Source organism: Leptosomus discolor, chromosome Z (genome assembly GCF_034619465.1).
Source record: "Leptosomus discolor isolate bLepDis1 chromosome Z, bLepDis1.hap2, whole genome shotgun sequence".
NCBI classification, from domain to species: domain Eukaryota; kingdom Metazoa; phylum Chordata; class Aves; order Leptosomiformes; family Leptosomidae; genus Leptosomus; species Leptosomus discolor.
This window is the reverse complement of record NC_141419.1, coordinates 22,391,805-22,410,076: the sequence shown is the minus strand read 5'-3', so window position 1 is coordinate 22,410,076 and position 18,272 is coordinate 22,391,805. Positions and strand designations below refer to the sequence as shown.

General features: G+C 39.7%; 1 protein-coding gene across 7 annotated transcripts in view; it reads right to left on the bottom strand.

Annotated features, from left to right (window-relative positions):
- ELAVL2 (ELAV like RNA binding protein 2) overlaps positions 1 to 18,272 on the bottom strand; it is a 54,830-nt gene that overhangs the window by 9,991 nt on the left and 26,567 nt on the right. For all 7 annotated transcript variants that reach the window (XM_086480414.1, XM_086480409.1, XM_086480412.1 and 4 more), the window contains one exon: positions 17,430 to 17,533. In XM_086480414.1, the coding sequence (XP_086336540.1) occupies positions 17,430 to 17,533 (104 nt within the window). The remainder of the gene's footprint in view (positions 1 to 17,429; positions 17,534 to 18,272) is intronic.

The window sequence follows — 18,272 nt, the reverse complement described above, 5'->3', positions numbered from 1 at the left end:
CCCCTCACTTTTTTATATTATTAGAAATATGCACTAGGAAACTGTCCACAGAAGAGCTCATGAAAATTACCACCAAAGTTCCAGGTAAACTACAGACCCTTTAGCAAAAAACAGATTCAGGGTCTGTAAGTGTGAAAAATCAACCAACCAAAAAAAAGACCCCACCAAGTACTAAAAAAATATTCCTGACATCTGGTCATAGTAGGAACCTGCTATATGACTCTGGACAAATCTTTCCACCTCCACTTCCCATGTGACAGGGACCTCTTTTATAATATCCAGTCACATACACTAACAATGGGTATTTTCCAATAAGTTAAGGAGGGTTTTTTGTCTTTAAAAACGTCTTTGGTACCTCTTGGGGTTTTTTCAAGATACAGGTTGTGATTTTCCATAGACTAACTGGGAACTGACAGATTAGATTTTCTATTTTGCCTTGATTCTTGCCATTTAAGAAAGTCAACATAGGATTTTTCCTAGAAGACAGTATCAACTACTAGCTAGAGTCAGATTCACATAGCAGGAGCGTTCAGGATTGAAGTGCCTGTAACCTGCCATAGGAAGCCACTGTAATTATCAGAATTGAGCAGTAAAAAGTGATTATAGCCATTTTGCAGCATCATAAGTAATTATTCTTATATTATGCAGCAACACTTTAAATTACAGCAATGATAGAATCTTGTAAACTACTGGAAACAAGACATCAGATAATCAATGTTACAAGAACAGCAGTCATGTACCTGCACGCGAGAATACTTGATTCCCAAGAGCATTTCACAAGGTAGATGGGAAATTTAAGAGGTCCTTTCAGTAAAGGCAAATACATAATTCTGATTTCTTAAACATTGCTCCAGCAGATTCAATACTCAAGTCCAAATCTCATCAGCAACATTAGCTTTTTCAGAGGAAGAAAGGAAAGGAGAGACCTTACTGTTGTATCTTTTTGCTGTTTTTGTTTAACTAACCATACCCTTTCTTTAGATGAGTATTTGCAAAGTCAAAGACAATGAGCACCAGCAGAAATAAAGATGAGGGGAAAGCACAGTCTTGCAAGTCAAAGAGAAGAGGAATCAGACTTCAACTACCAGCTGGGTCAAGTGACTGATTTTGCCAGTTCTGTGCTGAAGAGTTTAACACTAAAGTTTTGTAAAAACAGGAGTTTTTTCCCTTGAAATGGTAAATCTGCTGCCAGTATATGGCTGTGCAGCCAAAGTCCAATACTTGCAAGCTGTCTTTGAAACTAAATTCTTTTTTTTATCCTGTATATTCAACCTTCACACTACATACACCCATATTTGAAAGAACAAAGTTTCTAGATCTTGAATTATTTTCCTACTCTTCTGGAGGTGAAAGTATGCACCTATGATATTCCCAGGTGCACAGGGAGTTTGAGAAGTAAGCTGCACCAGAGACAGGAGAACAGAGTAAAGCTTACCTGCATTCAGCTCAAGGATGGACAGTGATGGCTACCCAAGAAGCAGAAAAAATACAACAGCTAAAGAATGAAAGAACTTGGCCAACTTGCCCACTTGGCTATGAGCTTCTTGAAGAAATGAAGCTCCATGCCACACTTGGCAGGATTACCTTAAGGAGGCCCAAGGCCAGAGACTGGAGACAGACCGCCTGGGGAACAGGACCAGACTCAAAATCCTGAAATATCAAAACTAAACAGTTTGAACAGATAAGTTAGTTTTCAAAAGAAACCCTTCCACCCCCCAAATTTAACTCTACATGGTAGCAGAGCACAGCAAAGTCCATTTAGTAACTGAACACAATGAACTATTACTAATGTAAAGTTTGATGCCAATGGAAGCAGGGGAGGACACGCACTACTTATAAACTAGATGAAGAAAAACATATAGCTGCATGTGTTACCAGCATATCTCAATTTTATTTGCTAGTTTTTAATTCTCTCTGGAATTGAGATACACTGAAAACTGTTCTATCCAGTCCTATTTAAGCTGTCAGACATAAGTTTTTCTTTCTGTATGCATTTGGTCAGGTCCTCTGGAGAGAAGTCTCTGGGAGTGACCATCAGCTAAGGAAGGAAGAAAAACAGTGACTTACCTTTGTATTTAATAAGAAAGCTATGCGACTGCTAGTCAAACTACATTTCGCTACTGAGAAACTCAAAAAACCCCTACAGTTTGCTGAACATTAAGGAGGTATTGTGGACATAACATTAGCTTTGAACTCAAGATAAATACCTGTTACTAAGCTGTTTTCTAAGCATGCAGGCTTGCAAGCACTCAGAACAGAGGCTGAAGAATGTAAGCCTCACAAACCCCTTTCAAACAGCACAAAAGCCTGTATGAATAGAAGGTACTGAAGGCCTGCCAGAACCCCTAAGCCATACTTTATGGTGCTACTGTTTTCCCAGTCTCCAAACTATCTAGACTTTGCTCTAGAAGTAATTCTATAGATGCTGACAGATTAAATAGTTCCATTTTCTAGGCAATCTAATGCAGTAATTGGACTTTCCATCCAGCTGCTCACTGCTAACCGTCAAAGCCATTCTGATTCAACACATTAGATAGAATAAAACTGAGGAAGTACAATGTAAGCAGAAATAAGGCAGTTGTGTTCTTTATGAAGAAAGACACAAAAACCAAACAAAAACCTTAAGTCAATTAAGTGACCTGTGAGGCCATGCTTAATACCTAAAACTTCTTTCCCTTCTAGCCAATGACACTAAGGTAGGCTAGAAGCAAATAACTAATTAACAAGGTTGCCTAATCCGCAATTCAAGTTGAGTAGCGCTGAGAATGAAATTAAAATTCTCTCTTCTTACCCATACATTGTCCTGACAGACCTCCCTGGTGATTATCACAGCCCAGCAACACAGGCATGGATACCACAGTTCTTATAAAGGAAGCTGCTAAAACTGCTTTATAGGTCTGGAAACCATGTTGATGTCCCTGTTCACCATCTCCAGTGACTGAAGGATCACCTCCAAGGCAAAGGTCCATCCTAGCAAGCAGGAAACCAAGTAAAGGTGTCTGGGGGCCTGCCTGGATGAACAAGGGATTAAACTCCAACATAAAACTAACATGTACAGGATGTGAAATCAGAAATATATAAATGGTGTCCAATCATGCACAGATGAGGTTAGGAAACCTAAAGTCCATCTGGATTTGAATTTGGCGAGAGATCTGAAAGGCAATAAAAAAAGATCTGTACAAATACATTGGCAGCAAAAGGAAGACGGGGGAAAACATGAGCCCACTGCTGAACAGTGCAGGGAAAATGCTGACCAGGGACAAAGAAAAGGACAGGATACTTAGTACTTTCCTTGACTCAGTCTTTATCAGTAAAACTGACCTTCAGGGATCCCATGAGACAGTAAAAATTCTGGAACAAGTAATACCCTCAGTGGAGAATGATCACGCCGAGGAACATTTAAACTGCACAGACAGAAGTCCATGGGGCCTGAAAGGCTGCACGCACAACTGTTGAGGGAGCTTATGGATGTCATTGCAAGGCAACCTTTGGTTGTCTTTGGAAGGTCCAAGGAACAGGGGAGGTTTCTAAGGAGCAGGAGGAAGTGAGTATCACCCATCTTCAACAGCAGCAAGAAACTCTTGCTCTCTGGGCAACTATAGGCCAGTCAATCTCAACTCAATTCCTGGGAAGGTAATCAAGGAACTAACCATGAAAATCTCCTCCAGTTACATGGATGACAAGAAGGTGACTGGAAACAGTCATCATGGACCAACCTCAGACTTCTACAATGACATGACTGCCTTGGTGGACAAGACGAGAACATTAGATATTGTTTTTTGCAACTTTAGTAAGACTTGTCACTCTCGCACAATATCCTCAAAAAGTGCCCATTAAGTACACCTACATGTACTTAAGTACATACTAGATTTGTATTAAGCACATACTGGTTAAGTAGGACAGTGACATAGACTGAAAACTGCCAGGCTCAATGGGTTGTGATCAGTGGCAGGAAGTCCAGTTGGAGGCTAGTCACTGGCCTCCATCAACCCTGGATCAAATACTGGTTAACAACTTCACTAGTGACCTGGATGATGGGGAAGAGTGTAACCTCAGAAACTTCAGAGATGACACAAAGCTTGGAGGAGTGGCTGACAGGCCAGAAGGTTGTGCTGCCATCCAGAGGAACCTCAGCAACCTGGAGAACTGGGCAAACAGGAACCTCAAAAAAGTTCAACAGGAAAAGCTGTGTCCCTGGGGAACAATAATCCCATGTAACAGTACACACTGGGAGATGACTGGCTGAAAGGCAACTTGGCAGAGAACCTTAAGAGTCCCGGCGGACACCAAGCTGATCATGAGCCAGCAGAAGGTGCCCTTGCAACAAAGATGACCAATAGCTACCTGGGCTGCATTAGTAGAAGCATTATCAGCAGGTCAAGGGAGATGATCCTTCTTCTCAGCACTGATGATACACTTCTGGGTGGACTGTCTCCAGCTCTGGGCTCCCCAGCACAATATGGGTATTTACAACTAGAGTGAGTCCAGTAAAGGGCCACAAAGTGTTTAAGGGACATTGTTCCTGATGCAAGGAAAGGCTGAGAGAGCAGTGATTGCTCAGTCTGGAGAAAGACATCTCAGCAGGATCTCAGCCTTAAAAATCTGTTGAAGGGAGTAAAGAAGATGGAACGAGACACTTCTCTGTAGTATCAAGTGACAGGACAGGAGGCAATGGGCACAAACACACAGAAAAGTTAATTTGGAAATTCCACATAGATTTAATTCCATAATAAAACACCTTTTTGTGGTAAGGGGTGGTCAAGCATTGGAAGAAGTTACTCAGATAGCACGGTCTAACCCCGGAGATGTTCAAAACCCAACTGGACACAGGCCTGAGCAACCTGCTTTGTGGTGAGCCTACTCAGACCAGGGGGTCAGTCTAAGAGGCCTCCAGAAATGCCTCCAACCTCAACCATTCTGTGATTCTGAAACATCACATAACAAATCTTAAGTAAATTCTTTGAAATGGACTTCTATACAGCATCCCGAAATAACTTGATTCAAGTGAAGGTAACAAAGCCAGGACAGAGGATTCCCACTCAGCTTTTTGCATAAAATCAGTGATGCGGTCATTTTCCCCCTATTCCTTCCAAGAGGAACTTGAGATAGTAACACTGTCTTCCCAAAGAGGAATTCACGCTACTGGACACGTGCTGTCACATACCAAAGATATAAATTCACTCTGAGCCCTTCAGAAGAGGGGAAATCCACAAAAAGTGTTTGCTAACTTACTGCTAGTTTACCTTATGCTACACAACTGGTATCTCTCAAGATATAAACCAGTATGTACAAAACTCATCTCACTTTTCCTCTGTCAAATGAGTATGAATTCTTTCACTGCAACAGCTGATCCAGTAATGTCTACTGCCCATGCCCTAGCTGGTAAATGCTATTTGGAACAGTTTGACACAGCAGTCAAGGCCTATACTGAATGCAATTTAAAGAAAGCTATTAAATCAAAGCAGTAAGCTCTAACCAGTAAATACTACCATTACAAGCTCAGTTTCAGTGTCATTCCCTTTAAATTTTTGAGATGTGTTTACAAGGTATTTTTCACATCTACGAACACACCCTACATGGAAACTATCCCACTGACTATTCCTATATCCTAACTGATGCATATTGGAACCTGGACAGATTAGTCACAAGAACAACACACAAACTGAAATTAGTACTACATCACTAATATCCAAACACTATCTCTAGCCATCCTAAGCACCACCACAAGTTCTGGCCAGGCACGAAACCTGGAACAAACACAGAACTTCAGAAACCCAATGTAACTGGAGTTTATTTTCTCTGGCAAAACATTACTAGTGATCTCTGATTATTGCCAAGTCAGCATCACTAGAGGGGAAAAAAAAAAAAACACCACAAAATGTTACTGGTATAAGGAAACTAATCTCATGCAAAAGAAGCCTGCCTGGAGTACAGAATATACAGTTCCTATTAATTATTGATATCGAAGTCCAGCTATTTCACTTGTGATGCAGATTTAAAGCAGAGACTCTCCAGATTAGTCTCCCTACTTGTATCCTATCAGTTTGCTCATTCAGCAATTACTTGCCTGTAGTTCTAGATTCAGTCTCTTCAATCAATGTACTTATGTACTGAATTAATAGCTGTGCTAAAATGTTAAGGCCACAGCTACTTCAACAGGTGAATACTAAATAAAGAAACATTAAGGTTATGCAATGTCAAAACCATTGAACACAGTGCAAGTCAAGAAGCAGCCAGAAAGCCTAGTTTTAAATATTTAATGATGACACACACTGTACAACACTGAACACAGCTACTCTGGAGACACCAATATAAAACCAGTTTTACAGGAATTTTCCACTGCACTTTGTAGGAAAGACTTGTTTCTAGAAATGCAAACTCTACACCACCAAATCCAAGTATTTCCATTGCTTTAATATTTCATTTCCTAACCTCAAGATGAACTGATTTACAATTTTCAAGTCAAAACTGCGAAAGTTAGCAGGTTAAGCAAAGAAGTTGCAAAAAAGAATAGAGATCCAGTCCCTACAAATGAATGTTTCAGTTTCTTGCTATCTGCTACCACCTTTAGACACCTCAGCACCATACTTCTTTTTGCCTTATGGCTTATTAGTAGTATAGAGTGCAAACAGAGCCAGAAACAGAGGAAGAAGGTTCACTTTCTTTTTAAGAGGAAATGCTTCTTACCCTGGGGTAAATGTCCCAGCACTCACCCGTTTATGTGCACTAACATAATTGCCTATGTTGTGTTGGTCAAGAGGAGCCAGATCCAAGCTACTCCAGGCTACGTTGAAGTTCATCATATATGACTATCAAACTCTTCAGCACTTCTTCCAGCAGTTTCAAAAGTCCATTTGGCATACTCTAGATAAAATTTGGAGGTGCTTTCACCTTCAATTTAAACAGAGCTGCAGCTAACTTCTTCACAAGTCTTTAAATCTGAAATCTTTGAATGTTAAAATCAGGATTTCTAAGTATGTTTACATTCAATGACTTCCAGTGTAAACTTTCAGCCTAGAGTAACTTTATCTAGACAATATGAATTTGCCAATATGAATAGGCTAAATATATCACACAACACCTATTAAGACACACAAATATGAACTCAATATGGGTTTTTTAGTTGAGGAAAAGAATAACGCACAGATGTGTTTTTCAAAACTAAGGAATAACCTCCCTGCAGGTAACTTCCACTGAAATAGACTGAAGTCTCCTTACAGATGTAGTCTCTTGCAGCTTTCAATAACCGCTCACAGGAAAGTCTTCCATCTTTTACATATTTACCACATTCACTCTTGAGCATGTTAGTGCACAGTATGGACACTGGATGTAAGGTCTCCAGCATCTGAAGCTTCCACTGATTTTCAGGTTAGTTACTGGACAGACAGGCACACTGCTGATATAACAGTGAGCACCGGAGCTCAGAAAGTTTTTACTTTCATTCCTCTGACCATGTTCCTGTTTTTGACTTTTGTCAGTCAGGAAACAACCACCACAGCCACTTGCACTACTTGCCTGCAGCACAGCCCATGCTGACCCCACTTCCCAGTGGGCAGCAGGTCAAAAGCCCTAGCTCCACAACAATGCTAGGAAACTAAGATAGCTGCTCAGGTTATTTGGGTCAACATGAAATTTAAGGAAAAGAAAATATCTAGTTTCAGTTCTGGCTCTAAGTCCCAGCTTGGCATTTTAATCCACTCCTCCCTCTCACCTTTGCAATTTCCTAAGAATGTGACATGATTTAGTCATTATTAAAGCAGGGGCAGCAGCAAGTTCAGTATAGCAAAGCAAGTTTTAAGAGGAACTCAGACTATGAGCAGGTCTCATCTGGATGAGGGAAGCTGATAAAGGTCTAGGACAACAGGGAGACATTAAAGACAACCAGACTGAGAAGCTAAGAAAGCCCATAACATTCTTCTGGAGACAGTGTTTTGTAAGAAAGCATGGGATTCTCTGGTCTGGGAAGCATTTTTCCCTAATATATTCCCAAGGTCACCTTGAAATGAAGTACCAAAATACCTTCTTGTGAAACTAAGATCTTTTCCCATATGCTGAAGACTCCCTATGTAAGGCAGCTGAACACTAACGCTGGCAGATGCAAGACAAACCCTTGGTCTTTGATCTGTAAGTCATCAACTCACCTTCCCTGTTACCATCAAGGCAGCCATTATGTCATGGGTTCTCATAAAATATGGCCAGTTATCACTAGGCAGGAGCAATACTGATCAATAATGGTACCAAATTCAATTACACACAGCAATAACAGGCCTGATCAGGCTACAGCTTCAAAATAGACTTTTTAGCAGGACCCTCCCCTCCTCTACCCTACACTGAAAGTATCGAGCTAGATGGATACTCTTTGCTTTGGATTCAAGGAGCTGTGATTCTAGCTCAGTCTCATACCCTTGGATAACACTACGTTATTTAAGAGAACCACCTTTCATTTGAAAAATCAGCAGTCATAGTGATGGAAAGTGATGTCCTCATGGGATTTTCACACATCATTTTCTGTGTAGCAGTTCACAGCAGCTAAACTGGCTCCAGAAGGATTTATACCCTCAGTTCCCTTACAAGCTTCAGAAAATTAGCAACTAGAGTTCACTATGTCTCTGGCAACATTGTCTGTAAGCAACAGAAGGTTTCTTTGAGTAGCGGATAGGCTTCAACTAGGTCAGCAGGCCTGTTCTGACTTTCAGTAGCTATCAGAAAACAAACCTTTGATCCACAGTTCTCAGACCGAACATGGCTTCTAAAAAAAAAGTTTCTTTCAATTGGTAAAATAATTCTCTGCAGGAAACTATTTTCCTTCATGTAAGAGTGATAAATTCATGACTCAGCAAGCAAGGACAGTTCAAGTTGATCTCGCACTTAGGAAATGCACTATTTCTCATATCTTTTATATTTGTATGGCTCTATCAGCTCTCCAAAAACATTCCTTGGAAACATCAGTAACAGGAGATTAAGAATAAGCCTTAAAAGTCTTAAAACACAAAAAACCTAAAGTAAATTTTTCATGGCTAGACTTCGAAAAAAGTCAAAACCATGACCAAAGTCAGTGAAAGGATCTTTACAGAGCATTTAAGAGTAACAGATGAGGACTTTCCAACATTACAGAAAAAAGCAGTATTCCTAAATTTGTTTTTAGCCTTAGGCTAACAGCCAAGTGCAAAATAGTAACACAATATATTTTGAATATTGTCAGCTTATGCAAAAGCTGCATTTGTGTTCTCAAGAGAGGCTATGTGAGAGACAAAGTGCAACCAAGACAGAACACTTTTGAGCCAGTGGTTACCATGTTCTGCAAGGATGGCTCAATGAATTTTAGATTAAGCATCCACAGACACTGACCTTGCAAAGACTGAACTGGCTTTTTCCTTCTCTGTTTCCTGGTATAAGCACTGATGAAGACAAAGGGCCTGTTCACTGCAAGTCGCAGTCAGACAGGACAGGTATGACGGCTAGGTTGGATAGGGTCTAAACTGCACTGTTTGTATTAGATTTTAAATTAATTCTGTAATCTTCTGGTAATTCTAAACACATGTATTCTACTGTAACAAAAGAGTGGATGAGAAAAATAACTGAAATACAGAATTCACCACATTTGTTGGTTAGCTCTTCTTCAACTTCATCTCTAGTTGGCAGCTTCAGTTCCTAGCTCTTGAATATGCTTCTTTTTTCTGGGTTTTCCTTCTGGGTTTTTTTTGTGTGGTTTTTTTCCCCTGCCTCTTCTGTTTCTCTTCAGTAGAGTCAGGGTCTACATGTTTCCGTTACATCAGCACTCACTTATGACAGCCTTCTTCCAGGATGAATTTAGACTTAAGACCAGTTTTTATATGGCTGAGAGGAAGAGGACCAGGAGTCTTTCTTAGGACCTAACTGATTAAGGGCAAACCGCTGAAAGAGGAAGACCTCATAAAACTGCTGGTGTATTTACCACAAAGGAACACCAAAAATATGCTTTCACAATGCTGCCTGAAGTGGATGCACAAGACCCAAAACTGCTGTTCAGTGAACGGAAGCAAATGTAATAGCATGTACATGTTAACAGTAGAAACCAACTGGAAATGCTGCTACAGACAAACACAGATGTTTTCCCAGAAGTGCTCTAGATGGTACAACAGTTTATGTATTTTATCAGAAATTTATCATATACTTTAGAAGAAAGACAATAATTAAGTTCATTGACCTCTTTCTAAACTAAAACAGGAGAAAGGAATTATGTACTACAATCATAAAATAGTGATTCTGCTGTTTTTCCATTAAAAGGACTAATATAGAAGAACATTTTAGAATTTGCAGTCATAACTATCAGTCTCTCAAAATAAGAAATATTTAACTTAGAGTTTAAGTACAAAGAAGATACAGAAGAAAGATCCAGTGTCCAAACATTTCCGGTTTCCTACTTCTCACTTTCTGATAGTCTCAAAGTCCTTCCTCCATACTTTGCACTCCTGATTCTGATCTGATGAACACTTCACCCCTACTCAGGCCCAACCAGCAAGTAAGAGCATCACAAATTTCAGACATCTCCAATTAAAAAAATAGCATTTCAGACTTCAGAGGACAAATACACAGGATAATATCCAGCCCTCCACAGCAATAAGAAGAACAAAATCTCAAACCAGCAGACTCCAATTCTCCTTCTGTTTTTGGAGTTGAGGTGAATCTGCTCACAAGTTCTCTTTTTCTGAAGGAAACAAGTATACTTCAGTTTCTCCATGTTGTGCCTCGGCAGCTGCTGCCGCCAATGGAGACACTGGTAAGCACATCCCTTGGAGCTCTCTTGCCTTATGCATTCCACAGACACACCTTACGGAAATGCACAAAACACATATCCATTGCCACTTACAGGTTGGAATATCTTACAGCCTTTCAGGAAAAACTGTTACTGTGTGGCTGAAAACACACAGAGCCAATGCTTAATATGTCAAAAAATGTTAAAGCCCTAGCTTAATAGAGGTCATTTGTCTCAAGACTTCCAGAATTTCAAAAAGTGCAGCTATATTTTAAAATAGTAAAAGCATTCTTATGGAGAAAACAAGTATTTGGATTTAAAAAAACAACCCAGGCACATCTCCATGCCTGGCATTTGCAGAATTTTGGACCCACACAGAAACCATAACCTACTTAAAGGACTTCGCATAGCATGGGGAGGGCAGAGGACAAAGGTGCATTATCGATCTCAGTAACAAGCACTTGTTTGTCAGTTCTGTTAGCTTTTTTAATGCCTTAAGAGTTTGGCTTGAGCAATGCTTGCAGCCTTTTCAGCTCCATAGTGCTGTCGGCCTCTTCAAACACTGCCATTTCTGTGTCAGAAACCCCCTATGCAAGCTCAGAAAGGACCTTACTGCACCACTGAGGTTTTTGGCTGCAAACCTGCTCAGCAGCCTTAGGGTGAGCTGCATTGGTCTAAGGATCCCCTGCCCCAGGGAAAGCAGAGACAGACTCCTGCAAGAAACTCCACAGCTGCAACACATCACTTGGGATCCAAACAGAAAACAAGCTATGTAGTTGCTGAAGGTGAAATTACCACAAATTGTAGTTCAGTCTGACACGCTGTGTCATTTTCATCAGAGTGGTTAGGCATTAATGAACAACTGTGTGGCTTTACAGGAAATGACAGCAATATGCATTCAGAAGTGAATCCTCCTCTTAATGTTATTCAGGAACATGAAAAGCAAGCATCCAGCTTAAGCTGGTTAAGTAACATTCGAAGTCTGAGGGGATTTGAATTTCAGTGAAGAACAAATTTTACCTGGGGGTGAAAAGGCATGTGTGGGGTGGGGAGGGGGTTTAAAATGCAAATGCTGTCAAAGCTTTAACTGTAACATAGCTAAAAGACTGTATAATTACCATTTATATAACTCCTGAAGAAATTTAAGGAAAAAAAAACACCTTTACTTTTGTTCCAAGGTAAATTGTTCTTCTGCTTCAGATCTGCTAGATCACTTCAATTTTACCTTAAGGATACAGTCCTGAGGTATTTAATTACCCTGTCAAGACCACTAAATGGTCTGGCACCATGCCCCCTCTCTCAATCTTTCTCAATTGATAGCATCAGTAAAACTCACTTGCTTTAATTAAACCTCCAAACAGGATCCTCTTTTGCAACTCACTAGATCAACGATCTTTAGTGCTGGAGAAAAAAAAATAAAGGTAAGGAGGGTTCCTCTCACTTTCACAGCTCACATGCCTCTGGTATTTTAATAGACCTTTTACACATTTCATATTTCATTGCTCCCCAGAGACATAAGTTAACGAAAAAGTTACTACAAGAAGTGACACTACCAAAGTTTTCCTCTACAAGTATCAATGGTGAAGACAGGAACAATCTCAATCTTCTACCTGCTGCACTAACTCAGGAATCAAACTAGCATGTTTCTTTTTCAGCGTTTTGTTATTTTCCTTTACATGTACACATAATTTTCCAGAGTACTGTCATAGGTAGAAGTTCATAAGGGTGGACATCTTGAGCAGTTAAAGCAGAGGATAATTCCTTTAAAACAAATCTCATTGTAAATCTAAGTAACAGTTCAAGGCATCAAGTCAAATTGCATTGCATAATGCCAAGTTTTAAGCACACTCTGCCTCAGAGGACACTAACGAAGTTGTGGCACATCCCTCACTTAAAGTCTTCCCTTGCTGTACTGCACTTCTTTGGGCACTTGTAAAGCTGACAGACTTCAGCAGAAGAGTGAATACTGAACTAACTAGCTCGTCATTACACAGCTTCCTACAGCAGGGCAGTTAACTGGCTGATGACAGCAAAGTAGGACATCTGTGCTTGTAGCCAAAGAATTTGTCAAACTTCATTCCAACAGAAAGCTGGCAGAATGTTACATGTTAAGCCTTTTTTTTTTTTTAAATATATGCAAAGCTATAAAGGAGTGGGAAGAAAGCCTTCAGATTTAATACTTTAGATAAAATATTTCTTAAATCTCTATTCCCCTGACAGGTGACAATTACCCATGTAAACACCCTAATAGTCCAAAGAACTCAAGAGGAGGAAATCTTACTAAATCTGATTTTTAAGAAGCATGAGGCTAGGTAAAATACAGCTAGATAATTAGTACTATTTTATAATAAAGGATAACTCCTAGGCCTCTAGCCTGGACAAACTATTATTTTCCCCTTTCCAACACATAATTGCATACACTTATACGTGTATCACCAGCATTAACGAACAAGAAAAATGTCTGCCAGCTCCTGAGCGCAGAGGTTCTGCCACTTCAGTCCCTCTCACACTGGAGAGCTGGGGACAGGACAGCAGGAAGCTCCTCAGCCCCAGTTCACCTTGCAAGGGCTGAATGAGCACTGCATTACTGCCACCTGCAGCGTTCCCTTGGCAGCTACAATCCACAAAAGACCACATCCATCATTCAAGCAGTCTAGCATCCACAGAGAAAAGCCAAAGAGATTTTCCTGTGTCCTTCTGCTATCCCAAATAACCTAGGTAAAAAGCTGCCTCCTATTCAGCATCTTACACAGCTCTTTGTCTGAAGTGGAATGCGTAAACACATGGCCTGCCCTTGAACTGGCAGAGAATCTTACTACACTTTCTTGTTAATGTAGAAGTCTTTTATGCCAAACTGAAAGACGATCCTACTCAGATAATCTTACAATAAATTCACCTGTATGTTTTTTAAGGAGTTTTCCCAGGAGCAAGGGGAGGGGAAGCCATGGAGGATTGCCTCTCTCCCAGGCAGAAGCCAAGCCAACAAAACATGCACCAAATTTTCTTATCACTATGTGCAAGTCAGTGATTCTTATGTGCTGTTTGCTCCTTCGAGTTTTCCATGTTTTGGAAGAACTGATCTGTCCAGGACAACTAAAATGAAAGAAGTCATGGACAAGCAAGTGAGTAAGCAGAGAAAAAAAAATTCACTCCAGGCAGAGAAAACCACATTTTCACTGGCTCTTAAAAATAAGAGCTGAATGCTTCCCATCAGCAGCTTCTTCCAAAAGAGAAGTCACAGAAATGTTTTGCCTCTTCTAAGATAAAACTTTTTTTCACACTGAAGTTACAAAATTAAGTGAAGCCCAAACTTCACAGGTTACCAATACAAATAAGCCTGTTTCCATTGCAAACAAGCCAGAAATGATGTGACAGAGGGCACCATCTAATACATGTAGGTACATTGCCTAGCAGCATGGGGTTCAGATATCTAACACACCTAGAGGTGCTTTCAATGCCAATACATACCCACCCCACAGTTTTAACATTCAGGTCAAATCAGAAGGCAACACAACCAAGGTACCAGATTGGACAAGACTAAGACTGCTATGACTTGCTTTGGAGGTATGGATCTGAAGTTTTGTTAACATACTTTGCAAATAGTTCAATAAAGTATTCCATAAAGCATTCCACAGGATGATGTTGTTCTTAAAAAGGTATCAGGTAATAGGTTTTACTATTGCTATCCATACAGAAATACTTAAGCCAGCATTTTGCAAATCTACCTTTTCAATGTATTTTATTTATAGAAAACAGTAGGTGGCATCCCCTTTTAGGGATCAGAGAAATATATCAAATGACCAACAGGCTAGTACAGAAGCAGTGGATCAGAGGTATGTGCCATGGCCAGTCTTGAACATCACACATCAGAAGGACAATTTCCTGAGTGGAATGCTTTCAGTTCAGCCATAACGTGAGGATCCATCACCTAACCAATGAGGCTCCTTCCAGTTTTGTAAGTTTACAGGAAACAAACACTTTCAGCCATCTAGTAAAATACTTAAACATTTCTACAAAAGCCCAAAAAATGTACAGAGAAAACAAGCATCTGTTTTTTTTTTTTTTCTTTTGAAGTCAGAATAGCCACTAACACTATTCTATTCCATCATTTTTCATATAAAGATACATATAAAAATCTCACTGATACCCATTTTTTAAAGCTGAAAGTAAACCCAAGGGTTGGATTTTGAGTTTGACAAACAGATTTTTTTAATTACTCTTTTTTTAATTTAATTATCAACTCTGGACAAATAGCAACACTGTGGTCTATAAACTGTAAGTAGTCTCTGAAAAGTTCCTGGCACTGAGATTTCTGAAGTGACATGATGACCTCCCCCGCCCCCCCCCCCCCCCCCCATGATGTTGCCCCCAGAGGCAGTAAAGGCCTCAGCTGTAAATTTTACCTCTGCTCAGTATGGCCTCCAGGCTGATGTGAGGAATATGTAAATTACAAAGTGCTTCACAGGAGGCTGGGTATTTCTATTGGCTCACAGATAAAGGTAGATGCTCTTGATAAGTCTCCTTTCAAGCCACTGCACACACAGACATTAGTTCTTTTAATGGGAGAAGCTACTGTTTCGTATACAAATGCCTTAGTCTTAAAAGGTATTGGGGATTCCCCTAGCCTCTGCCCCTTCTACAGTGTGGAAGGAGTTAAACCAGTCTCTTCGGAGCTTTAAACAGCATCTTGGGAGAATCCAGTTGCAAAAACTTGGCCTGAAACCCAGCTTCTATCCAAGAAGGAAGAAAAGTAAAGTAGAAAGGAGTAAAAGCAGTTTTTCCCCTCAAGTCATGCACATTACACTGAAAGATGCTGCTGAAGCTAAACAGGGCTGAATGTGGGTAGCTAGAGTCATAATTTTACCTGTAACATGAATGAACAACATTTACATCTTTTCTAACTAAACAGATTGTTTTGGTGAAGAAGTCATCGTTTTGGCTTGTGACAAGCCAAACACTCCAGATTTTCATTACCTAAGAACACCTAACAAATCCCTGAAGATTTACACATAAACTTTAGTGTCACTGCAAGGGTCACTGTCTGATATTGTTTATAACCTACAATTCTAATTTCACATCCTGGGAAGAGAGGAATGGAAAAGCACCAGTGCCACAGCCCACACCTGTCTACTCCATTTTCACTTTTTTCCCCAGACTTTTTACAATTAATTTTTAGTAGCAGAAACACAGTGACCGTTTGCATTAATCACTTTGCAAGGTGAAAGAGGATTAAGAATTCATATACTGACAGCAAAAAGTAAAACCCCCTTAAGGGATTATTTTGATTTGGGAGACCTGGCTTGACTCTAACATCATTCTTTTTCTGCCTAGCTATATAGTCACCAGAACTTACAACTTATCACCCTGGACAGCTGCAGTTTTTATTTGTCCAATCCAAGACAGTAAATGCAAAGATACAGTGTACCTACAACACTACTGAAACCCATTCCCCTTCTCATCACCACCCAAAGACAGCTTCAAAAAACCTGGAGCACAAAATGACATTCCTCAATTTTCCCCCAAAGCAGAAAGTAGGAGAGACTGCCTGTGGGCAAGAGGTCTGACAGAAGCACATAGGAAGTTTTCTGCAGCAAAGCATCTATCCATGCCTTTCACCCATTGTTACTGTTAGCCATGATTCACCATTTGTTAAACAGCAGTACTAAGAGTTTCAAATAGTGTAATCTACTTTATTAAATCTTATTAATCCAGAACAGGTAGGGCATTCCAACCACAATTACTGCCATCTTATTTTTGTCTCAGTCATCTTTTAAATGGCTCTGCACTACTTTAAGTTCAAAACTTTTTAGAGGTAAGCTTTATCTTATTGCTCAAACATGATCCTAGTTAGAGGGCAGTCACTATCCAAGTGATCAGCTAGCAAACCCTGCTGTTTAATGAGGAAGAATGGGCTGTTTGGAACATGGACTGCCTTCAGGAACCAACACCTGTGAAACACATTCAAAAAGTTTGCATTCCCTGAAACTTTATTTCAGCTCCCCTCTCTCACGATTTCAAAGCCGAAAAAACTGCTCAAATGAGCACCCTCACTCTTCTGATAATGAACTAAGACAATAGATGAAAAAAAGTAACTCAAGATTTCTGCTTCTGGAAAGTTAAGAAAGTGAATGCTGTAAACAAGAGGTGCAGGAGTTAAAACACAAAAGAAAAAACAGGATTCCCAGACATTCCAGACCTGAAGACTAGAGCCCTAGGAGTCGACAGTGATTCATAGATAACCAAAATAGTTATTTCACCATTTCATTTTAAGGATTTGTAAGAGAAATGACACCAGTAACATAAAAAAGGAGTATTAATAAGCAAGTTATACCATCTTCTTTGGGAAAGTGAGGAGAAAGCATATAATGCAGTGTTCAGACTATATGCAATATTGCATTTCTGCAACTAATGCATACCACACAATTTCTCTGTTAAAACAATTCAAGCTCACATCTAAAGTGTTATCAAGTGCATTAAAAAAAATATCAAAATTTTCCGTACTTAACCATAAGCTAACTCTAAATCTAAACAGACTACAAAGGACTAACCACCTCCTACCTGATGAAGTCCTAGTCTGTTCTACTAACATTAGCAGAAGGCTTAAGTTACACTTGGAAAGGGAAACAAATCATGCATCTGATAAACAAGAAATTGAAATACTTCATTTGCTTTAAATCATAGTTACACTACATACTTTTATGGTCTTAGTTTGAAGTCTCAATCCATTCAGAGTGTTGATAGCTTTTTCAGCATCCTTGGGGTCAACGTAGTTCACAAAACCATAACCCAAGCTCTGTCCTGATAAGAAAAGAAGGGTGACCATTAGTACTGCAGTGCTACACAATCAATAACTGTGTTGAAAACCTACAGACATGCTGAGCAAAAATTGCTTATATTAAAGAACAGCATCTGCCCGTGACAAAGTTTCAAAGGCTCACTGTTAGGCACCTAATCTTTCCAGTAAGGTTCATGGGTTTTAATTAGCTTCCCATTTCCATGGACTGTGCCAAGTTCAACACAGAAATGGCTACAGTCAGTTTAATGAAATACTTAAAAATTGCTATGCAAAACAGGTTTAGGAGTTTGTAACTATCTGTTAGAGACTAGAGGAAGTGGAGGAGCTTCAAGGTTAAGACATCAAAAATCCACTACTTAACTTTTTAACTGAACATAGAAAGGATAGGGGCAAAGTTCTGGACCAGTGCTTGCAAATAAGTTTCAAATATACTTCAATATCAGATTTGAGCCAAATTTGAAGCCAAACATTTCTACAGATGTTGCTCACACACGAAAGTCTCTCAGTAACAAGGAGCTCATTTTATTCTCACTTTCAAAACATCTGGTACAAGTAACTGGTCATGAGGCTAAGTATTGTCCAAAGATGCAACATTTTCACATTCTTTTAGTATTGGTAATTCAGATGATAGAAGGACATAAAGCATTTTTCATTAGCTGTTAATCACTGCACCACAGCCCATTTCTAACAGTGTATTCTGTCTAAGCACTTTTTATTAAATATTAGGGAGTCATCTCTTGA